Below are 25,222 nucleotides of genomic sequence, written 5' to 3' on the forward strand. Positions count from 1 at the left end.
TTGGTCAGTGTAGGCTGCATGAATGCAGAGATGGCTGATGAGGCCTATCTGTGTGGTGAAATTTTTACTGCAGGATGGACATTGGAGGGATGGTTGGCTAGGACTAGGGATGTTTGAGGCTCGGGCCTTGCGATGTTCTCGTTTTTGACAGCAGATAGCGTACGATGTTTCTCCGCTAATTCTGCGTCTTTATAAATAAGACTGCGCCATGTTGGTCGTTCTGCGGCTAATTTTTTGAAACAAGCACCAATTGTCACGTTGTTCTGTTTACAGTTTAATGATTTCAATAATACGGAACAGAGTTTGTGATTACATAAAAAATACGAGACAAATTGCAGGGTAAGATTTAAAGCTTCCATATTGCACTGATTCGAGCAAGTTACTGCTTGAAGTTATCAAATACGATCAGCAGGAATCGACTGTCGAAACAAAGACTTCACGAAAACTAGTTGTTGAGATCATTTTTATCACGATTATATAGAATCAGATAGAATCACAAACAGACAAAAAAAACTCCTTAAGAGTTACATGGTCATTTGAATATGGCATGCATCAGAAATGGCATAGAGAAAAAGAACACAATCTCAGCTGCATATCAACGATTTCTAAATTGATATGGTTATTTAAACCTTGTCACTGCAATCAGATCGACGTTGCAAAACATTATATCAATCTAAATGTGGTTTTGTTATTTGTATCAATCGAGCTGACGATTTCAAAAAAGCAAAAGACAATTCTAGCAGAGTTATATCGTTCAGGAGAACTGTAAGCTTACCCATACAGATCTTGCTGCCACTGACTCCGAGTTCACGAGTACAAGGATCTTAATGTTGAATTATATTATTTCCAATCTACGATAGAAATACGTACAATACGGATCAGGGAATTTGTCAAAGCAGCAATCAGTTCAAATAATTTTCAACCGATGTCATAATTCAAGTCTAGGCTACCCGCATTCTGAACTTTGCAATGGTAGGTTTTTAGTCCCGATGTAGTCCTAAAACCGAAGGATATTAAATTGTTCTGAAAACATTGGTCTTGGTAATTAACAAGTGCCATCTCCTCAAGTTGGACATAATTATGCATTACTTAGGAATGTTTAGACTTTAAAAAAATGCAAAAATTTCCGATCAAAATGCAACTGGAATGGAAAAGTAGTGGTCAGAAATCTTGATTGGCATAATAGCCTAGTGATTAAAATCGAGCATCATAGGCTACATCGAGAAAACACAAAAAATTAGATGCGTAGACCTATTGTTTCACTTTAAAGCGACAGAGACATGACCAACCTGACATTTTTTGAAATTCTGTTTCACACGAACAAACTGCTGCGATTGAGCAAAATTTGAACCAAAATAATGTTTCGCAAATTTAAGACCAATATCCTGAACCAGTGCACACTTTGATTCAAAGATATAGAAAATCTAACTGCACATTCAAGACCAACCAATAAAAGACAATCTGACTTGAAGAATCTTGCGAAAATTGATGCAATTTTAACGTAAAAAGGATGCATATTGAACCTTTTTCTAATGGTTTACTCGTCCTGTTGCTCTGCTTCTTGCTGCGGTGGTTGCTCATCTTCAACGTTATCCATGGAAGTTGCCATGAGACAAGCAAATACAGTCATCACCATCTTGGGATTCACTTCTACCAAGTCGTCTGGCAAGGCATAGATTTTCGAGCCAATCTTACGAGCCATCGAAACCGCGTATCTAAAATACAAGTCTTAAATTGAATCTTCAAAACTCAATTAGAAGGATATTACTTGAATTACACTATCACGAAAAAGAAAAAAATTTATGTTTAAATACATAGACAACATTCTGTTACATTGTGTATAAAGCTTCTGCAATTAAAGCACTCCGGGAAGGTGGGTGAGAAATCATGTATAGACAACTTTTTAGATAACATTATGGCCAACTATTGAGAGCCTTGAAGTTTGGTCACGTGGCCAGAAATGGCGCCAAATCATCACTCGCACTCTGCGATTAATTGCGTCCACACTCACTTGGCATTACTCATTCTCTCTTCCTCGGAGTCTCCGGGATTAATAATATCGTAGTTGACGGAGCCTGGCTTGACGCAGTCAATCAAATCCAGTACTACGTGGGATGTGCTGATTGACGAGTCCTTGCAGAATATGAACATGCAAAATTAAGTTTTAGTGTTGGAGTGGGAAACTTCTTAACGACTACAAACTGTGTGACAATGAAAAGAATATTGGATAAGTGTTTACCATATTATAGAAAGTAACAGGGGTATGGTTAGATTGCAGAAACGGATTACAGCAATTGCACACAAGAGCTCAATGCTTTACAACGAAGCTACCATAATATATAATCAAATTTAAAAAGATTAAGCGCTGCTTTAAGAGTCTTAACTGTTGTGGGTATTAGGTCTGTGTTTATTCAAATAAAACTGCACAAATATCAGCTAAAAGTAGCCTATCATTAAATGCCATAAACAATAGCTTCCATTAAAGAATAGAATAAGGAAAATGTAGGGTAATTAGATAAGGCACAACTAATTAAAAGTCTAATATCATAGATGATGGATCACATAAAAAAATAAACATGAAGATAACGGTACAATTCCACTAAATTCTCAAGCTGACTACGACAGAAAGAGGAAGCATATTGTTTTAAACACGGTGGACCCTGCAGTTTTCAAGCAATGCTGAATAACCAATCTGTTGAACGTACTTTGAAGGAGCTAATGCTTGTTGATTTTCCACCGTTAGCCAACTTCTTATTAGTCCAAGCTATGATGTCCTTGTCTTTCGTGACCGTGCCATCAGCACTGATGTCTTGAAGAATTTTCAAGGTGTAACTGAAACAAGCAAATTGTTGATAAGGCAAGAAGATTTTACGGATAGCAAAGATGACAATGGGAAGACTTTAGTTAGAGAGTCCAGGCTCAAATTGGTTCCACCTACAAAGTATCGAAAAAAGATTTTCTACACAATAAGCAATAACCTTAGGCTTTCCTGTGACGACAACGACCTAACAAAGATTACAAACAATGCTCTAATCTGGCTCCGACGCTGGCGTGACAAGCTATGAATGAATGAAGCTGGTTGGGCCAGAATTAAATCTTTTTGTCATTTGAATATTGAATGATTTTGCACAATACTGTTTCGTGTTGACAATATGAAAATATAACGATACATTTGTTAATGAAAATCAATCACAAGTGACATTGAAAACAATGAAAATATTGGATGTTCACAGGGTATATTTACTTCTCTACTAGAAGCTGCAACGTCCATCTGATGAATGAGAAAGTAAAAGCAGAAACACGCAAGTTGTTTTATACGGCTTCCCTAACACTTCGTAAACGTAAAACTTCCGTAAAATGCACATTTTCAGAATGAGTAACGTGCAGAATAAACTTTCGCAAATCCGTGCGGTGCAGTATCGGTTTAAACAAATTGCGCAAAAGATCAGTGAAGCAATAAAAACAGCTTTAATGTTACTGCTACTACTTTCTCATCCATCATATGGACGTGGCAACACCTTTCTAATGAAATGAGAATGCAAGAACTTACAATCTCATAAGTTGCCATATCAGGGCAAGGGTTAGTGTGGTGTCACCCTGGTTGATGTTTGAGCCATCGATGCCAATGAGGCTGAAATTCAATTTCTTTCCAAGTTCAATAGTGTAATTACAGTTTTCCAATTTTTTCATGTTACCACCTGGAATAAGAAACGTTGCAGAGCAATAAAGTTACGTATAGCTTAGATAAGCGCCCAACTGCGAACAAAGAAATGACAAGACTAAGAAACTCTAGTTCAACTCTCACTTTCTTTGAGAAATGCTCTTGAGCAACGTATTTCAAAGACAGCTCTTTACTCAGTGACAATTGGTGAAGTTACAGACAGCACTTCAGCAAGCAAAAACTTCATTCTGTCAATATCGAAGCCCGGATATTATGTTAATGCATTAAAATCTCTAAGTATGCGAAACTGCCAGAAATAAACTTGCCAAGAGGCTTTCTCACTCGGAAGATAAAGATATTCACAATCACACAATTAAACATCAATAGCATCGCCTTGTTCGTACCCATCACTGTGTATGGTGGCGGGTTGACCTTCTTTTGGTTGACAATCTCTTTGTCAAGATGGCCGTACAGTTGCAGGAGAACGATGCCATCTTTCAAGTCACTGAAACACATGGTAGATTAATTAAAATTTGAAGCCAACAATACCCTTCTGTTTGAACAAAAATCTGCTGATGAGTTCACTGACCAACAAGGAAGCTATAGAAGCCTGTCGTGATATGGTGAGTGGGCTTGGTCACGTAGGCCCGCTAAGTTGTTTTTTGCATCATGATGAAGGCCGAGTTGATGGTTGGACTCGTGTCTACTGTCTATAATTCATCAAAGCAACCTCTCTCTATGTACGCTTTTAGATATGAAAGTTCCGCTGAGGCAACTTACTTGGGGAAGTTATAGACACGAGGTGAGACTCCCAAACTGTTCATCCAATTACGGAACGTCTTGACCTCACGGGTTTCCTCTGCATCAAAAATGCATAGAAATAAATGCAATAGTTTTAGACAAAAAATTCCAGGCTTGTCGAAGTAACTTAAGTTGGAAAATACAAGCAGGTTCAATGCGGAAATAATATACTGAGTCATATGACATCAGACACTGCAGAAAACTATTCTCAGATTAAAAATATCGAGGCACAGATGAAAAAGTTCGTTTTCTTAACTGGCAAGTATACACGGAAGTACAGAATGATAAATATAAGATATATTTTTAACTTATCAAGCTACGAATAACATGGTGCAAGCAAGCCAACTCTCAACTAAACCTTTATATTTTTAACTGCAGGAGAGCACCTGCACAAACAACATTTAGGTCTGTTAGCAGCGCAATATTAGGAACGAACCTGTCCAGAAATGTCTATACTCTACATTGTCAGATGATACAGTTTAACAAACCAACCTAAGGATACTCATGATTTGACAACAATTAGTGGGGACATTATCGCAATTGACTTGTACATAGCAATCGAAATCTAGAAGCTCACCAATGAGATCTTCGTCAATTTCCACTTTCTTCAATGCTGGATGAGTGTTAAAAAGATTAGCAACAAAGGCCATGTTTAGTTTAGAGTTGCCTTTGACAATATCTTTGGGAGTAACAAATTCGTCACAGCCAAGTCTGTCAGCTGACTTTAGCATCTTTTCTGCTCTTGCAAGGTTACTCGGAGCCTAAGTAAGTTAAAAGGAATTTATTAAAGGTTGTGTTTCATCAAGAGCTAAAGCGACAAATGTTGTAGACTTAGGAGCAAGTTCTCGTGTTTAAAAAGAGCAAAAAAAAAAAATGCAGATACAGACTAAGTGAATATGGTCCAACACCCTTGTAGTGGTAATCAGGTGACTGGTTGGTACAAACTGGGACATAAAATGATGAAAGATGAGCGAACCGGTTTTTAAGTTAGAACAGTTTATTTAAGCTAGTTTCTTGCGTTGTTTTGGTGACTGCAGACTAGACTCTCAGTGTGATGACCGGTTTTATTTTCGACGTTTCGTCGGTCAGCACGATTGACTTCATCAAGGAGGTTAAAACAGGTAAAAACTATCGTGTTTGGCAAAAAACGTCGGACTTAAAGCCGGTTATCATTTTCAGCATCTTGTAGTGGCAAAGTTTACAGTCACCGAAAGAACGTAAGAAGTTATTTCATAATTAAAAGCGTGGTAAACAGTCTGATTCTATATACAGTTTTTACTGATCACATTGCCATTGCAACACGCAGATAAGTTTCCTGCTGGTATAGAACACGTTGGAACAGGTTAAAGAAACTTGGGGATGATACCACTGGGTGTACGCAATTGCCAAATTGCATGAAAGTAGAAGACACTGACGGTAATACAAAGCAAAGAGGAAAAGTGGTTTGTTATGAAATTAACCTTTGACAGTGTACTATTTGAAACGAGTAACTTGAGTTATTGTTGTTACATAGAGCAGTCAATAGAGTATGGACGACGTAGTTTCACTTGTAAATTATTTAAAACCTTAAAAATGTTAAAACGTTTTACTAATTTTAGTGAACAAGCACTGTAGAAGAATGTTTCTCTGACAAGGTATTGGTTTACTAACCGTTGTGTCAGCTGTAAGTGGTGGCATCAGTTCGTATTGTTTAGTCTCTTCATCCACTGGTTGGATTTGCTCCAACAGGCAGACATAGGCGATGGAATCTTTGATGTCACCGCTGAAGTTGGTGATTGGCTTGCCACCGGCAACACTCTGGTAGGTAGGAGAATTTGCAAGGTGGTAGTTCATCCATCTAAAAACGTAATTGTTCGAAACTGAGTGTCATAACATTATTATGCTCCTTTCTCGTGATAGATAGGCTAGCCTACATTGCGTCATTACTTATGGTCATGAGAATTTCTTGAAGCATTTTAACATTTAATTTTAAACAATAATAGCTATAAATACAACAAAAAGTGCTCAATGCCAAGCAAAAAGCCAAGATCTTTTTAGATATTACACATTTATTGCTTTTGCATATTTTTCAGGACCTTTTGATGGTCCCCCTTTTAGGATGAAACAGGCTGTAGAGGTTTTAGAGAGTAATAACTATATTTGATGATACATTTAATTTTATATATTTGGTGCCTTTTGATGTCTAAATCATTCTTGGTTGGTCTGGCTTCGTTTCTCCATTGACTGTGACATTGTCTGTTAAAGACCGTCTAGCTAGGCTGTGGATTTATTTACGGTGTTAAATTTTTCACGTCTAAAACAAACCCAATAAAGTCAATATTATATTGCAAATACAATAAGCAATCACTGCTGATAACCAACCTCAACAGAAGTTCTTCAGGCGAAAGGCTCATTAATTCTTCCAACGTTTCCCCTTCGTGCAGTAGGGCTGCCAAGTCTAAAAAAAGCTTTGGTGGCATTATCAGTTTTCAACGAGATGAAGTCACCGAATAATCAATAGTAGCCTACAGTCGTCCTTAGTCTATACCAGTGGTTCCCAACCGGGGTGCCGCGGCACCCTGGGGTGCCAGTTGCAATGCTCAAGGGTGTCGCGAGATATTGCAATACTGCGGACCATTCTTTATTTTAACTTTAGCCCGTTAAGTGCGGAATTTATTTATTTCAAACCGAGTTTCAGAGCGTATTAAGTTTCGCGTCTCGCAGTTATTCCCGGCTCCTTTCTGGAGAGTCGCGTAGTGGGGAAGTCGCTGACGGTAAGCCTTTGTTTTCTCGCCCAGGAAAAACAGCGTGAAGGAGATTTTGACTCGTTGCTGTTCTTTCCATAACAACGTTTGAAACGCATCATTATTGCCAGGTTTCCTGATTTTATTTTGCGTTTCACGGCGCACAAAGTCAAATTGCAGTGATGGATTATCGGATTGTGTGACCCAGAACGATTATAAAATTGCACGATTGTTTGCGAACCGTTGTAAACCAATCTATTCACACGCCAGCACTGGGGGGATTAACGCATGGGTAAGAAATCCATTTTTACTGGACTCTCATATTGTTTTGAATCTTAAGGAAGACAAATTAATTGACATTCGTAACGATGGAAATTTTAATCTTATGCACAAGCAGATGCTTCTCGACGAGTTCTGGATGAAAATTCAAAATGAATATCCTTGCGTTGGAAAGAAGGCTATTGTGCTTTTGCTGCAGTTTTCCACGTCATACCTATGTGAGAGATTTTCTATATTAACAAACATAAAAACTAAAAAACGAGAACGACTGCTTATAGTCGAGGAAGAATGCGGGTGGCTTTATCAAATGTGCCCCCAGATATTATGGGACTTTGTGCAAGAAGTCAAGCCCAAATTTCACACTGACTATTGAATGAATAGGCTACATTTAATTACGCGCACTATACTGTACAACTCATTCTGTGTTATTTCATACAGTTATTTTTAATACAGAAACCTCATAAAATTGATCCAGTTTTGCCAGGGTGCCGTAAATTATTTATCTCTTTGATAGGGTGCCGCAAGGTCAAAAAGGTTGGGAACCACTGGTCTATACTATAGATAAACAGTGATCCAGTTTTCATATTAAAAGCATGACCAGATTCAACCCAGTTGCGAAATTACGACTTATGTTAAAGTCGTGCCATGTTTAAATTAATGTAGTTAACCACATTGTGACAACAATGTTATATTTTTATATTCTTTATATTTAATTATATCTTTCGTGACCATTTCTTATGGAGTAACAACTCACTGTGCTCCACTATAAAACAACCACATATGTGGACCTTCGACAATTTGGCCTTCAACAAAGCGACGTTTGGTAAATGAATTATGTGTCAGTTTTAGAACAAATATTATTTATTTGTTTGTTTGTTAGCATTCAGCATTGAGGAAATTATTTTTTTTATTTTACAGAACTTTTACAGTAATATGCCGGGCTACTTAGCGGAGTATCTGTGAAATATGGCTAACCTATAATGAAACTGTCTTTATTGTGATGCCTGTAAGAGCAATGCAAGTAGGCTGTAATTGTATATCGATAAACACAGCACCACACAAAACACACAATTCATTATAATGACAATCGATATCTTACCTGACGTTTTCATGAGATCGATTTTAGCAAATAGACCAATTCGAATCACTTGCCAGATGAGGCCAAGAATAAGATGGGGCTTTCCTTCACGAATATCTTGCGCACCAATATTGACGATATTACAACCGATCGCCGATGCAGAGTTCAGCGCTAAATTTAAATTTTCCTACAAAAGATGTTTTATTGAAAACATAAGACAACCCAGTTGCTTGCAGACGTTGAATCAGTGTAAAAATGACAGATTTTGTTGTCAGAGGGAAGTTTGTCCAAAGATTAACATTTACAAGAAAAAGAAAAAAGGCTTGCAGGTGTAACCTGGATAGCTTTTTACAATGCCATTAAAATATAAACATGTGGCGCTAATGAAAACTGGTGAATCAAAGAGTTTAGCCCATATGGCAGAGGAATTTTGTCTTAATTTCAAGAGGCAAATGTTCTTTCAACTGTTTGAATGATAATACGTTTCCCAAAAAGATTGTTGTATCTTCATAAAAGCCACGATTTAGTTTCATTTTTTTCTTTTGTATCTCCATGACAACAAAATATTAAAAAATAGGCTGAAGCTAAAGAAAGGAATACCTGTTATATGCAACATGCAATTTCTAATAGGTAATAGCTTAGCTTCAAAATTCAACCAATAGATAACTAAAAAAGCGTTGTTCAAATCAAATCTCTTGCTTGCCAGTTCAATAATTGGGGGTTTTACTTTAGGACAGTGGAGGAACAACAACTCCTGAGGTTATATGACAATTAATCATGCGTTCACCGAAATGTTATCCCTGTTTATCAAATCAGATTTTCACTACTGGGGGTGCTGGAATCAATTCCAGAGTATGCTGAGAAGTGCTAATTACATAACACTACTCCCAAATGCGCGACAAATTAACTTATTTAAAGCAACGTCCCTCAGAGTGGTCGTATGTTAACGATAGGGGTTACTAAACTGTCTGGACCAATTTATAGGGATGCTAGAATCAAATTCGGTTTAGAAAGGTTGTAGGCTACTAGATTGTTACATCACCCAAAAATTTCAGTGAGTCTTAATAGTTTCGATATGCGTTTATTTTCATATCTGGTGGTCTAATATAGTCTTGTTAGATAGAGTGTGATCCTGCGTGGTTAACCATCCCGTGACTAAATACAAATGGTTAATTGCTGCGTGATTAAATGGCTATTGTCCGCGTCCAATCTACGCTTTAACAACTCTGGTTAAGTAGGTTATCTGGGTAGGTAACGAGCAGCCATTGTGTTATTTTGCCATCTCTTTCTTTTAAAATAGGCAACCACATATTGAAACTCTAACCAAAACCAGCTAAATCTCTCACCTGAATCCGATAAACATTAAGATTTTTTTTGTTGATAGTTCGTTCGTCAATGGTATCCGGCTGTGCGTAATTGATCATTTTGCTGTCAACATAATATGATAAACGTTAAGCTTAACGAGAGAGTTTACAAAAATTATCACCTTGTGGAATGGCCATTGGCGTAGCGTGACCATTTTTGGGTGTTCATTTTTTCAGCGAACTTCAAGCGTAATCTGTATTTGAAAACAAATAAGCACAAACAGTGGAGCTGACTCAGTTGAACCGCACCCAGAGCTTTTTTAAATACAAGTAGACTACAGTCAATTTGCCAAGGAGGAGCTTATTCCTTTTGGCCCGGAAATGGCAAGGACCAGGTTTGTTTTTTCATCTCCCTTGGTACCTGGCCAGAAAGAACCATAGTGCTCAGTCACGTCAAGGAGCGCAGTTTCGCCGTATAGTCAATAATAGAACATAAACCAGGCAGGAAAATGTCATTTTTACATTGATTCAACGTCTGCAGACATTGAATCAATGTAAAAATGTCGGTTTTGCTGTCCGGAAATATGATTGTTACACAACGTACACTGACTACGCAACAATGTAATGTAACTACTGGGTATCAAGTAAATATCTTCAGACTTTGAATGTAACTGACCACAATACGATTCCATCCTCCATTGCTGCAAACAAGTCATCGGGCTTCATGCCTTCAATCTGGTTTTTGCAGTCGGGATCTTTGCCTAAATGCTGTTGATAAAGAAGTTTAATTCATAAGAGTGTGACAATTGCCAAAAAAAACCGTATGTAGCTACATTTAATCACATTGTTTACCTGCAGAAGGGCAGGGAGCTTGCAAACTAGGGCATTTGGCAAAAATATCGCATGGGGTTGAACACATAATAGGCAAAAGCTCATTTTATCAAATGTATAAAAAAAACTTGCAGATTCCTGGAGTAAAATTTCCTTTCGAGAGAATTTTGCTTTTGGTTTATCAAATTGATGTCTTATCGTATGGTCTACAATAACCTACAATTTACAAGTTGGTGTACAGTAGCCTACAGTGTATGCCTTCGGTTAAGTTTTCTTTCGACTTTTTTGATTTTTGGTTTTGTGCTGTTAAAATGTTTTTTACACCTTGCGTATTCCATTGCCTAGTGAAGTAGCATGTCTTCATGCCGGCTGCCTGATATCAAGTTATGTCTTGTAGTTTTGTTTCAGAAGTACTGTTTGCAGTGTTCAATGGATTATATGTTTTCATATGTTACTAAGCAATACATACTTTTGTGACCCAATTAGTGAAAGCAACATTCTCTTCCTCAGAATAGGAATGCTGTGTGCCTTCAGCTGACAGCTGAGACGAGCCACCGCCCGTCACAATTCCCTGCTGTGTCTTGACCGCCTTTTTGAAACTTTTGCTGGCTTCGTTTTCTGTGTGTCTTGCATAGATCTGAAAATATTAAAGTTGTTACTTTGCAAGAGCATATTATGCATATTGCATGCTCATTAGTGCATGTTCGAGAGCCTGCATGTTCGACTCCAGCCACCCGCACTTGCTGTTGTTTCTCTGGGCAAGAAACTTAACGATAATTGCCTCTACCTAGTGATCGATTTCGAGTAATGGGTAGTACCAAATTTAAGTCATAAGTAAAGTAGACAAACGGAAACAGACATTGCCGTCGGCTGCAGCGTGGGTCAGGTGTATGTCGGAAGGCGTACACCGATGCATAGCGCTCAAGTCCGCTTTCCCGCAATGCAGGATAAAGATAAACAAACAAACAAAAAATTACTTTTGAAAAGTTTAAATGACACTCCTTTGAAATTGACACTCCACTCCATTGAAAACATTCAAACATGCCAAATCACCGAAGTATTTCCCACCTCGCTATTTACGTTGACCCTTGGGGGCGGATCCAGCAAGTGGCCTTAGGAAGGGCGATTTTAATAAAAAAATACGATGATGGTCGATGGGTAGGTCTACATTAATCCGACCTTGCAAATATACCGTGAATAATTGTTACTTTTCTGTGTTTTAAAGACGGCGATCACCCCTCCCATGGATCCGCCACTGTTTGACGCAACGGTCGATTTCCGACAAATTGCAAAGAGATTAACAAAAGTAAATTCCGTTACAGGATAAACTATTTATTGCTTAAATTAAGCAGCGTCTAGATTGGAACACTGCAAGGTTGTTCGGTGCTGTCAGCGCTTTGTTTCATTCTTCCTCGACTTGTATTTAAAAGGCAAACAAAAAACATGTTTATAATTCAATGCAAAACGTTTGGAGTGGTGGCCATTCGACCATCTGGAGTGTTTCAGCCAAATTTGAATCGACTTGAAAATTTGTCGATTCAAATTTTCAATTCCAAAAGATAATTCAGTTTAAATGGCAGTCACAGTTAAAAGTTTCAAAAACAAACACAACACGTTCAATAACCGCGGAATCAAAACCACTTTAACTTCTAGATTGAGCTTCTGCTTTTTCAAGTGCAGTTGTACACTATATAGTACATAACTATTATCTGTACGAAATTATAGCCTCCATAAATTATACGCTTGGTAATAATCTGTCAAGCGCTGTATACGAAGTGCTCATGATCGTGAATAACAGCGAGTTGTGTCCAAACCTCAACGCGAAGAAAAGCCATGATGAAGAATTGTTTTTTTTTTAACAAAAAAAACATGAAGAATAATACATATAATCTAACAAAGAGATTTACCTGGGCAAATTCCATGGGACTCAATTTATTGTCTTTATTTAAATCCATTTCCTGCATGAGCATTCGAATTTTATACCCAGCAATTGGGTATTGGACTTGTTTGAACAAATCGCCAATTTCATCAAACTCGACAAATCCATTCTTGTTGCTATCTGTCGAAGGTGAAGCAAAAAAATTTGAACCTAAATGTTGGGGACAGTAAAACTATTCAAAGCAAATATATTTTGAAACGACGTTTCGTCTTGCCTAAATGTAACTTAATCTACTGTGTCATATTTTGGTCTCAGACCCATGTGAACGTTGGCGTTTTGTCGCTTCTACCCTTTTCTATACTTCGGTCATGTTTCACATGTATTACCTTCCTGTGATGGTCAGAAATAAAAACAAACCAAACTGAGCTAAACAAGATAAAATTACTTATAAACATGTCAACCGGTATGCAACAACAATAAAACAAACACAACGACTTGCATCAGCTACTTGGTGTACTCACCAACAGAAACAAATGCAGTAACCACTTTTTCTTTTTCTTCATCGGTTAGACTTGACTCCGCCAACTGAGCTGCAACGTCTTCCTCGTAAGACATTTTGCACCAGTTTTATATATGACCTATAAAGCTAGTAAAACTGACGATATTCTAAAAGCAAATTGAACGGTTAAGTCATTTGACAGCAGGAAATAGAGAAACCGGATAAATATCCAAAGGTATTGCACTCAGTCATAAGGGCTTAGACTAAGAGCCTAAGACACTAACAAAAAAGCTAAGAAGCTTAACCGTCTTCCTAAGATGGTAGGCTATTTTGCATTCATCAAATGCTGGCATTTGCACAACAATCTAACCTCATAGTGTTATTTATTAAGTAAGAATCGATTTCGCTATAGTAATAGCATCTTCAGCTACACATGTAAAAAAGAAAATTTGAAAAATACGTAAAACGAACAAATAAAGCAAACTCCGATATTATCAACACGCACACAAATTCTATTTTAAATAAATGGTTACATGAAATTAAAATCAAAACCTGCAAGCCTAAATCTGAAAATGGTGTTCTGCCACGATTTTCAACAATATACTGGTACAAAATTCAAGAAATACATGAACATTATCGTCCATCAAGTAAATTACAATCGTTCAACCAGACGAATACAAAGAAAAACGCAATTTAGTTTACAGTCCACTGCCATAAGTTTACATTGATATAACGCCAAAAAGAATAAAGTGTGAATGGGCATGGTTGAATAAGCTACACTACAGGGGTCGGAGGTTGCTGATGACATAAATTTTTATTTAGTTCTTAATTGTCTGCGAACCTGTGCTGGCTGATATTCGATTAATATTTGTTGAACTTTCTTGCCTTTTGCAAAACATTTCTAGGTTTTTCTGGATACAGATGGGACCCGAACACTGCACAAAAGTTCTAAATGGTATGCAATAACAAAAAGTTTGGGAATCACTTATTAATGCGAAGCATCGCTATGTCGCTTTCGAAGTACAGTAGTCTGCATGACACCTTGTTGAACCGTTTTTGCCACCTACAACCAGACATTCCTGATTTGTGTTATAAATACTTTCGCTTTACTGTGTCTGCTTTTTTTTTTTTTTTTTTTACAAAACACTTCCAATCCTCGAAATCTGCTGCGTCTCTGAACCAATGCACAAGCCTGCTATTGAGTCTTACAATTCCACGGATTCTGGTCAATTCCTAATAATGATATATCCAACTGTGAGACTTTAACCGTCCATTGCAACATTTCAATTCAATGAAGTTACTTGATTTCGTTAACATAGGCTATACTATACTACGTTTTGGTGGCCTTCAGGATATCCTAACCAAGTGTTTTGAAGATACTCGTATGAAAACAATTGGGTGCAAAAAGCACAACTTGCACAAAATAGCTAAGCTGGATTGATATTGTGTGGCTCTGATGAAATGCTCACGTATCAACCACATTACTTTTGTAACTTCTCCAGACTGGAAAAAAAATTGTGTTCAACTGTTTATAGCCTCATGGTTAGGATTAATTTTTTTTCTATTTTAACTCATTGACATCCCTAAAGACTGCACCCGGCAAAAATGTTGAAATGTGCAGTCAGAGATGCACATAAACAAGTCACTTCCTTGTGGCGTGCGGTGACGTAATATCATTTTTCACTGCGCTTGTTCGGAAGCTCCAATCATGTGTGTGCGTGTGTAGGTTGCAATGCGGATACACGTTTGGTTTTTCCAACACATGCACCGCCGGTTTTCAGCCGGCAATGCCAGTTGGTTCCTTGCTGTGTATTGAAGCCTAGCAATCTATTAATGAAAGCTACAATCACTAAAACGGGTGACATTATGTACAACAACAATCCAGTGGCATATACAAAACACAACATGGCAGTGTGAGAATCCAAGTCAAATATTGCAATATAATGCCAAAATAAAACACCTCTTTTTTTTGGCTAAACTGCCGCATGCTAAACAAGAAAACACTAATCCATGACTTCTTCTTCTTGCGTTTGAGGCCGCCACAGATCACGTTGTTACATCCAGGCGCAGAAGCCAATGGATTGTGTATTCATCGAGCGTTGTTCGGTCCACATCCATGACTGACTGAGCAACGGACATCAGCCAATACACAACTTTGATGTCGCGATGTATTTCAGCGTTTGACACTTTTGTTGGCTTTGTGAAGTAGCTACTACTGCTGTCCAAAAACATGCCAAAATTTTATTTTTACATATTTTGGGGTCAAAGCAAAGGGCGTAACCAGTGAAAACAGCTTAAGTTCATCACAAGTTTAGGTTCCGACTACGTTTTCCAAGGTACCGTACTTTAACAATTTGGTTACATGTGAAGAAAGGCGTTCTTCCCGGCTATCAGCACAAGGCTGATTACTCACTAGCACAGCGAGCAGCAGTAACGCTTCGCTAACCAGAACGGTGTAGCTTCCACGCTAGCCATAAAGACCTCCAATTAAACGTTTAAGTTATTTTGGCAGCCGATTGTAGCATCGAATAGACAGCGATAGACACGTGTTTCGCCCATGAGGCTGGGCTCATCAGTATCGCACCGTATTCTTGCCACTTGAGTAATCGACCGCCGCTTTACCAGTCAGTTTAACTCTTATCTTTGTGGAAAGAAAGAGCCAACAAAACCAGCAGGTGCCTGGGGTGGGTTATGTGAAGAAAGGCGTTCTTCCCGGCTATCAGCACAAGGCTGATTACTCACTAGCACAGCGAGCAGCAGTAACGCTTCGCTAACTTATAAAAATTATAAAAATTTGGTTACATTTCAGACTACAACATAACGTTTCACAAAACAGTAAACACGTATGTCAAGTGGCGATAGTAATTCAGACTACACTTGTAAGCAAAACTCACATTTATTTTATAGTCAAAATAATGTATATATACTTTAAAAAAACACTTCATTACACATGCCAAACATGGAGTTTCAAGATATGCAATCAACATGGCGGCTTCAATGCAAATTTGAAAAGAACTAGATTTCCAGCTTTAACGTCAGTATGCAAAATTGTGACTTTAAAGTTTTGCAAAACCTAAAAACCTGTTTGGCTGGCACAACCATTTTCTCATTTTCGTCATATTATGTGAGGTTTGCAGGAGTAGATTGTAGCGTGCTGCACCTGCACGTAAACTGGCCTTAATCAAATCAGAAAATCACCACCATTTCAATTTAACACACTTGAAGGAGGCAACAACGTTTGGTTTTCTCACGCAGTTCACTTTCTTATCTAATTATCCAAACTGCGGACAATGTCAATAAGTCACTCAATAAACATTTTCATTTTGAATTATAGTTATTATAAAGATGCAGTTAAAAGCCATCCTAGTAACCTACTTTCCAGTACATTGTGCTATATAAAAAAGCGATCGCCATACATTTGTTTCAAAATATTTAGAATTAACTACAGCACAGCATTCTCAATGGTGACAGAACTCGTTTCTGATGTTGTTACAGCGGAAAAGGATTTTACTGGTGAAATGGAACTCGGTAAATTTAACGTGGGAAAACATGAACACATGCGGCGGCAATCACACAACACGAGTGGTGGGAAGAATATCAAATAAAAAGAACCGCATGACATTGGAACCTCAACGGAATAGCGAAAAAAACTTTGAGAATGAACTGCCCACTTCTGGTATCGCCCCAGCCAGCAAATAAGACATAATAAATTGTACATTGATTCAACGCCTGCAGACTTTGAATTCATGTAAAACATGACTGATTTTCTGGATGGATCTTACAAAAAGTGCTACGACGTCATCGCAATCGTAATCCAGTTATTCATTGAATCTACTGCTTATCAATGTGGGACAGTGTAACAGTACCCAGCTAGAAACCATCTCTTTTTACATTGATTCAACGTCGACAGGAGTTAAATCAATGCAGAAAAAGGTTAGATTTGCGGACTGGTTTGTGTAAGAAGTATAAAAGTTTGTGCCAAGAGACTTTCAAAAATATTTTGCAACAAAAGTTTGTTTAGTCCCTTTCCGCTATTTTTTCTTCTTCATTTGCATGCTCATGCTCTGTCGTAGCATAAAATTTACAAATTATGCAAATTAAAAGACTCTGTGAAAATATTGCCCGAGGGGAGATGCGTTAAAGCAAGAGTTTAACAGTTTGGACAACTTTCCAACTGATCAAGTGCATATAAATTCTCGTAATCAAGTCCTCTGTAAAGTGTAATTTGACAGTGGTGCAAGCTTGTAAAAGTTTTAAATTACTGACGTAGGTCCGGTCGTCGAAATTCCACTTGAAACTTACGTTATTTCCGGTGGACTAACGTATTCCACCCACTAACTACCACTAAATAAAATGCTGCGTTCAAAATATACTGATGGACGTTGCTTATGTTAAGGTTCGAACCATCGTTCCTTAGCCTTTCTCTTTGTTATTCTGCCAATCGGTCTGTCTATCAATTGAGCTACTGTGGTCACCTCAAATCAATCTATGATTCTATGTATTACCCAAGGTCTCAGGTTTTACTACAAAGATTGAAGCTATCTTTCGGTACTGAAAAAGTTTCTTCGTCGGGATGGTTTTGTTTCCTTAGCTTTGATAAGATGCTGTACGGTTTTGTTTCATAGTTAGGCTACAATAACAAAGATCAACTACAATAAACTCACTTACAATCTGGTGGTGGTAGGTAGACTCAATCAGCAAACATTTCTGTAATGTGCTGCAGCTGCTGCAGAAAGGTTTAGCTTTTTAGCTGAACAGTATCCTCATTTTGTATCTAGCAGTAACACGGCATGACAAAGCCTATAGTGACAGTTTACACAACCTTTGTATGTGTAGATAACAACGGAAATTGCTTTCACTATGGGACACATGTTTATGAGGTCACTGTTTAGTGTTTAACCATAAGGGTATCCTCAATCCATAAAAGTGTTTTTAAAACGAAACCACTTTACATAGTTTCCGCAAACGTCTACAAACGCTAAAGGGATACAAAAGTGCTTGTTGTTTTGTCTTTTGGAGAAGACAAACGATGCGGCAGTTGCTCTTGTGTTTTATTATCAACTGTAAAAAAAAACGCTTTTCAGCATCGACTAGCCTATTTGATGAGTGTCTATGAGATGAACATTTTTATTTGTTTAGTTTGAAATGTATCATAGCTTCTAACAACTTTGTATTCCTTCTTTCAATAATTGCATCGTCTGCAGACGTCAAATTTATGATTTACTGCCTGATATGAAGGGATTTTCTATAAACTTAAAAGACATTGAACACCGCAAACCATGTAAAAAGTAGCACCATTATTCCTTTGGAGGGCTTCGAAAATCAAAGTCAAACTCACACCACATTATTGTGGCAAAGTCTTAAAAATAACTACAGTAACTCGAAAGTAGGCCTATAATTTTAGACTCTATAACTGTTAGACTCTAATTTTAGACTAACTCTACCTATCATTTTCTAGGTTCATAGAATGAAGCACAGACTAACGAAAGTGGAAAGCGAATTTGGGTAAGCACATGAGAACGATAGTCGTTCGTTTACGTCATTTTCAAAGCAAATATGGCAAAGCACTTTAAAAGAAATCGATTGCATCCCAAAACAGTCATGACATCATTATGTCTTATTTGGACAGCTACCATATATGGTATATAGAAATAGTGATCCTAAACCAGTCAACAGAACGGACACAAAATGAAATTAATGAAAGCTTAACCGACTAGCACGTTTTCTTTTTTTGTAAAATCATCAAATAAACGTCAAAATTTATCAACTGTATGGTACAAGCAGACTGAAGTGAATGATTTTGTGATTTACGAGTTTTGGCCTAAGCGGTAATCATTGCGGCATGTAAACCAGTCTGCAACACATGTAAATAACACTGGTCAACAACTTTTATTGACGCTCTTTAGCACGTCAGCGCAAACTGTATCTTACCAACGCAAATTCCACTTATTTCCAATCAAAATCACACTAAAAGAAGGCGTCTTCATGGGCGCAAACTATCCTATTATGATCATATTTTTAAGCATTGGACTTTTTTGTTAAGTCTTCTTAACAGAAATCCTCCTGGTCAAATCGTGTGTCACCAAATTAAAACAGATTTAAGACCTGGTCACAACTCAGGCTAAGTCAGACGTTTTTTAACATTGAATCAACGCCCACAGACGTTTAATCAATACAAAAGGGACAGGTTTCGCTCGCTAGGAAGATTAAGCTTTGAAAAGACAAAATATTACGTTGACAGCTGGCGAAGAGTGACTTTAAGCCGTTCATTTCAAATACAAAAGAGTCAGAATTACGAAATAGCAAGCCTAGCACTGAAGCAAGTCTGCCATGCCTCGGTATATTTCAACTATTTACTTCCATGCCAAGGCAGCAGCGTTGGAACGGTGAAGGAACAAGGCAGAACACATCACTTCCGTAAACTTTGTTCTTGCAAAGAATGACGTCACATAAAGGAAGACTAGTCGGAAAGGCCTGCTGACTGGGTAGCCTGCTGTGTATTGAATACTGGTTTAAGCGATTGAATAATAAATACTGTACAAAGAGTTAGCTGAGCAGCATTAGAATACAACTTGTTATGCACTGTGTGAATTTTAAAAACATTCCCCTTTTTTGTATTGAAATAGGTGACGATGTTAAAATCTTTGCAAACGTTTTGACAAAGCACAGTTGTAAAAGCGCTACTCATTTTATCCTAGCCAGCAAATGTATTAGAATAAAAAATTTTTAGCAAAGATAATTTCGTTGAAAAAGCGCTGACAGTAGCGCAAGGACCGTAGCGCAAGGACCCCTTGTGACTCCATGGGATTACCAAAATCGGCTCACTGCCACATTTTCAATGCAAATGTCGTGTTTTGACGGGGCACAGAAGTAATCTTTTTCTTGCCATGGTGCGCTTACCGCTGATCAAACACATCTCTGGGGTAGTGCATTTGTTTAAAAGAAATAAACGAAAGTTCATTATTTGTTTCATTGCGTTTCGCTTCTCTGCACCGAAATTGATGGGTAATTTAAAAACTCACATAAAGAATCTGCCTCGAAAAAAAACTGACAAAAAAACGTGAAAATAACTAAGACGAGACAAAATTATGCCGGCACAATTTTAAAAACACAAGACACATTTGAAACATGTCATTCAAACATGGTCCGTTTTCAGGAGAAAATCAGACACGACACTTGTGATGATCGTAATTATAACCACTCAAAACACAATGTGATAATTAATAGCTCTAATTAGCAGTCTTGTAGGTAGAAATTAGGGGAAGGGAACAATTGTAACTAAGAAGCCATTTAGTCGCATTTTTATTTTGACGCAGAAAGCAAAGAGAAGATTTTACATCCTGATTGCAGGGGATGTCTCTATAGTCCGCTCGAATGTGGGCTAACAATTAGCTTTTTTTGCTTCTGTTTTGATACTATCCTCGAGGTAAGCAGCATGAAGGTGCGTGTAGCATTTTCTTGGTGGAACGCACAGACCCAGACAGCAAATTCTGTCATTTTTTGCATTTCATTTTGCGTCTACAGACGCTGAATCAACGTAAAATGATCGATTTTGCCATCTGGGGACAGACGATTGATGGACGGTTATGCTTTCAACTAATTAAATTTGAAAACTTCCTACAGGTCTTGGCTACTTGCCACACTGGTCAATACAACTGTACACTCGTCGCCAAACGGAAAAAAAATCAGATAAAACACATTTCGAGAAGGCTGGAAGTATAATACCTTGAATTATTAAACACTTCTAACGGTATCGTCATGTCTTTCATCGAATCAGCTGCACACCCTTCGATAATGGCTGTGAGACTACAACCTAAGCTACGCTATTCATTGGCTGACAACAAATGCATTTAGAGAATCGGGCGTATAAATTGCCTCATCATATACGCAACGCAATCATTGCCACTTGCCTCACCGTTCAAAACTTTTGCAGGCGTGAGCAATATTTTGCTATCATGAAAATTAATTAATTTAGATTAACAAAATAACCCAACTTCTGCAACAGTGATCGAACCGCATTGCTGTCTGTCGTCTGACCTTTTATGGGCACTGTCAAAATCAGCCATCTATCTAACCTCAGCGATCCATCTTAACCTGATCTGGAGGTCTAAAAAACACAGAGAAAAGAAAAAAATTGTCAAACTTACTTGCTCAAATTCTTAGTCAAGAAAAAACAAAGTTATGGCCATATTTGATCAATTGAACGAACAACAGTGAGTCTCACCGCGACCTGCCAAACTCAAACAGTTTATATACAAAACAACGCGAACAGCAACTACCCTTGCTTAGAAAGATTGTGATTCATGACAGTGGCGACTAGTCTCTGTCATCATATCCTTGACGTTACCGCAATATAAGAAACTATAACACTGATCTAAACTCACTCGGAAAAAGCGTGGTGCACTGCTAGCGCTCAGCAAAAAGAAATCGGGTGTATGCCTTTAGTCCGGAATTAATTGTGACCAAATAAGGCAACTTGATGCGCCGTATATGGCATAGGCGTGAATGGGTTGAGAAATGAGCAATCAAGAGAAAAAAATGAAAAGCTATTAGGCTCTACTCAAACAAAAACAAGAAATTTCATGGACTAAAGCTGCTCAATTTAGAAAAAAATCTAAATACTCAATCAATATATTGGTTTAGTTGCTGCGCTGACATATTGACAAACAATTATTGTGCATAACAGGCCTAAGCCCTAATACATAGCATGATATGAGTTTTATCTTTTTAAGTTAAGTTGCAGCGTGTATATAAAGTTGCCTATTAAGTAGGCTACCAGTCTAACGCACAACGATGGTTAGACCCTATTTGTGGTTTCAGGAAACGTTTGAAAAATGATTCTATAATAATCGGTTCAAAAACGACTCATGATAGCGTTTTTTCTATGATTTTTCTTCATGACGTTTTTCCCACCTTTTCTTGAAGTTTCAGCCAGAATCGTGGCTACGAGAAGAGAGCGGCCCTCAAAATTTTATCTTGTCCCTCCAAAAATACGTTTTTAATACAATTACAACGTTTTAAATGACAATGCTGAATGACGTTTGATAAATGTTTTGCTGCATTCAGTAGCTATATTTTTAAACAAACTCTTTATTTCAAAGATTAAAATATTTGCCTCCGGAACAGTTGCTTTTCCCCCCTGTAATTTTATTCTAGTTATGTCACAGGCCTGTGTTTGAAAACGTTTCCGCTGCATAGTCTATCGTTTTTTTTTGTTTTAGATCGTGAAAATTGAAACAACGTTTTCAACACGTCGTTTTAAAATTAAAGTGAAATCACTCAGAGGCAAAATTACAAAACAATTCTAAAACAACTACAATCTGCATAACTTTTTTAATAAGACTTTTATAGATAGATGGAGTGGACCCTGCCTTTTGCTTTGAATATTTTGACAACGTAGATTGCAGGCACCATTCCTCTTCATTTTGGAGGACATATGCTTCTTTTAAGTAAGTGTTTCGTCTTGCAAGGACGTTCAAAAGTACTCAAATGTCTCGCTTTTAACATTTCGAACAATTACAATAAAATGCACACTTAGGCGATTTAGGCCTCTGCAACTTTAACAAATATTTATTATAAAAGTAGAACCATAGAATTTGCTGACGAAAACTTTAAAATGTTAAAATCAATTTCTTTCACTCCTGTAGTTTTGCTCCATCTATCCTTCCATCGTCTGTAGCCTACTAAAGGTCGCTCAAGTTACCCCAATCTTCAAAAGTGGTTCCAGGAAAATTTGTTCCAACTACAGGCCCATATCACTATTGTCCCCTTTCACCAAAATATTCGAAAAATGCCTGTACGAACAAATGTACAATTATTATCTAACAAGAAAAGACCTGATCACACCACATCAGTATGGATTTAGACCACAATATTCCACTTCGTTAGCTGTGTCAAACGTTTGTGATAACATTTTAACTAACCTAGATAATAAAAATACAACTTGCTCTGTATATCTTGATTTAGCCAAAGCCTTCGACACAGTTGATCACACTATTCTCATACAGAAACTGCAAACATATGGTTTTCGGGTCCTTCCATTACAATTGTTAAAAAGCTATATCAGCAATCGTCTACAGCACACGGTCGTCAATGGAATCTCTTCAAACTCAAGACAGGTTACCTGCGGTGTGCCCCAAGGATCGACATTGGGACCCCTTCTTTTCTTACTTTATATAAATGACTTACCAAATTCAACAAAGATGAATGTTAAACTATTTGCAGACGACACCAATCTTACGATGAGCGACAAATGTGAAATAAATTTGCAGAACAATGTGAATGCCGAAATGCAAAAAGTTTACAACTGGTTGAAGCTTAATAGATTAATTATCGTTAAATTTCTCAAAAACTGAATACATGCTAATAACTAATAAAAAGCAAATAAAAATTTTTAGCATTAACATTGGTAACACTACCATTCAACAAAAAGATCCAATAAATTACCTTGGCGTTTACATAGATAACAAATTAACATGGAAATATCACATAGACAAAAATTTGCGCAAAAGTAGCAAAAGGTTCATGGGCGTTGCTAAAACTCAGAAATTATGTCAACACAGACACTTTAAAAGATGTGTATCACGCTTTGATTTACTGTCATTTGCAATATTGTATATCAAGTTGGGGAAAGGCCTGTGAGCTGTGACAATGTACTGGATCCATTAAGAAAATTACAAAAAAAGGTTATAAGAATAATTACGAAACAAAATTACTATGCTCACACAAATTCTTTATTTTTCAAAATGAACATCTTGAAACTAAAAGGTATATACATAACATTGAAATAAAAAAACATATGTACAAAGTTCATATGAATCAGTATCCGTCTACGTATTGTGATTTATTTACAAATGCTTCATCCATTCATCAGCATAACACAAGATATTAAACAAGCAACAACTATTTTATAAATAGATCAAACACAGAATTTGGCAAAAAGCATAGCATCTTTTCACAAATTGGGACTAGGTGGGAAAATTTTCAAAAAAGGGCACTTTTAGCGCGAGAGTTATGTTAAAAAGGGCACTTTTCGCGCGTAAATGATGGGAAAAAGGGCATTTATTTCCCTAGCGTAAAACATGTAAGCTTAAAAATGTAGATTTCTCAGGCAAATTGTAGGTGAAAAGGCATATTATAACTAGACTAAGCTTTTGAGACCCATAATTGATTCTTATATTCATCCCCGCCCACAATATTTTGTAAATAATAATGTAATAAAATTTAATCTAGCAACGTTTAGTTGCAGACTACAGAGGTCTCTTGTACTAAAGTAAAAAGAAACAACTATGGTAATAGGCTAATAGCCTATTTGAAACACAACTGCTAAGATAGCCTACTATAATGAGTTGAATCTTTGCAGAATTAGATGATTCTAAAGAGCTGGTATTTTATTTTGCTGAAAATCAGGAAACAAACCTCGGTAATTCAGACATTTAGAATCTCACACAAAATTTGAGGTAGGCTACTCGATCACAACACAAATTGATAATATTAATCTACTTGAATGGAAGATTAAGGATATTATAAGTAAGGTCAAAGGTAGGCTCATAAGTTCTAAATGTATGCTAAAGCTTTCCATTTAGCTCAGAGGTTCCCAACCTGAGGGTAAAATACCCCCGGGGGGTAATTTGCCTATTTTGGGGGGGTAACGAGACCCGATTTAGTGAAGGTTGTGAACTTTATAAAAGCGAAGGAATTGAACAGCCGTCTTTTCAAGGAACTGTGCAGGAAGATAGGAGAAAGATACGAAGCATTATTGTACCACACACAAGCAGAGATGTACGCATACGCCACAAATTCTACGCTGCAGACTTGCGGTAGACTTTTTGTTTGCGCTAACGCTTACGCCACATTTTTTTGGATAGTTGTCGCTTGAGGCTACGCCGTAAAGTTTTCGCGTTTTTTTAGCGCATGGCGTCAACGCATACTTTTTAATGTCTTTTTTTTTTTTTTGCTACAACACGCCAATACCTTCCAGCGCTGCAGTTGAAAGAATGTTTTCAAGGGGCAAAAACATATTGGAACCAAAACACAGCAAAATGTAAGATGAACACTTTCAGATGCTTGTGTTTCTTCGTGGAAATTCAAAATAAAACTTGTTTGTTTCGAGTGGTTTATACAGTGTGAATGTTTAGCACCTAGCAAACAAAATCAGTTTACGCTAG

General features: G+C 37.4%; 1 protein-coding gene across 2 annotated transcripts; it reads right to left on the minus strand.

Annotated features, from left to right (window-relative positions):
- Window positions 1-256: 256 nt before the first annotated feature.
- LOC145765921 (plastin-3-like) lies at window positions 257-13,218 on the minus strand. 2 transcript variants are annotated; one of them, XM_082577584.1, is made up of 16 exons: window positions 13,078-13,218; window positions 12,585-12,736; window positions 11,147-11,314; window positions 10,523-10,614; window positions 9,889-9,970; window positions 8,564-8,729; window positions 6,824-6,899; window positions 6,113-6,299; window positions 5,040-5,223; window positions 4,442-4,520; window positions 4,066-4,166; window positions 3,551-3,698; window positions 2,706-2,832; window positions 2,012-2,133; window positions 1,524-1,715; window positions 257-851 (listed from the first exon to the last, which is right to left on the minus strand). In XM_082577584.1, the coding sequence occupies exons 1-15, from the start codon at window positions 13,169-13,171 to the stop codon at window positions 1,538-1,540; spliced, it is 1,956 nt and encodes a 651-aa protein (XP_082433710.1). In that variant the 5' UTR covers window positions 13,172-13,218; the 3' UTR covers window positions 257-851; window positions 1,524-1,537. The 2 variants fall into 2 exon arrangements, with proteins under 2 accessions (XP_082433710.1, XP_082433709.1); XM_082577583.1 differs by having other exon boundaries at window positions 257-1,715.
- Window positions 13,219-25,222: the final 12,004 nt, after the last annotated feature.

This window comes from Aplidium turbinatum, chromosome 3 (genome assembly GCF_918807975.1).
Source record: "Aplidium turbinatum chromosome 3, kaAplTurb1.1, whole genome shotgun sequence".
NCBI lineage: Eukaryota > Metazoa > Chordata > Ascidiacea > Aplousobranchia > Polyclinidae > Aplidium > Aplidium turbinatum.

Excerpts from the sequence above, each read along its gene's own strand:
- LOC145765921 (XM_082577584.1), bottom strand. The coding sequence starts at position 13,171 with ATGTCTTACGAGGAAGACGTTGCAGCTCAGTTGGCGGAGTCAAGTCTA. Across the intron at positions 10,615-11,146 it reads TCACTAATTGGGTCACAAAA|CATTTAGGCAAAGATCCCGA; the intron begins GTATGTATTGCT and ends CTTTATCAACAG. Across the intron at positions 1,716-2,011 it reads GAGAGAATGAGTAATGCCAA|ATACGCGGTTTCGATGGCTC; the intron begins GTGAGTGTGGAC and ends CTTGTATTTTAG.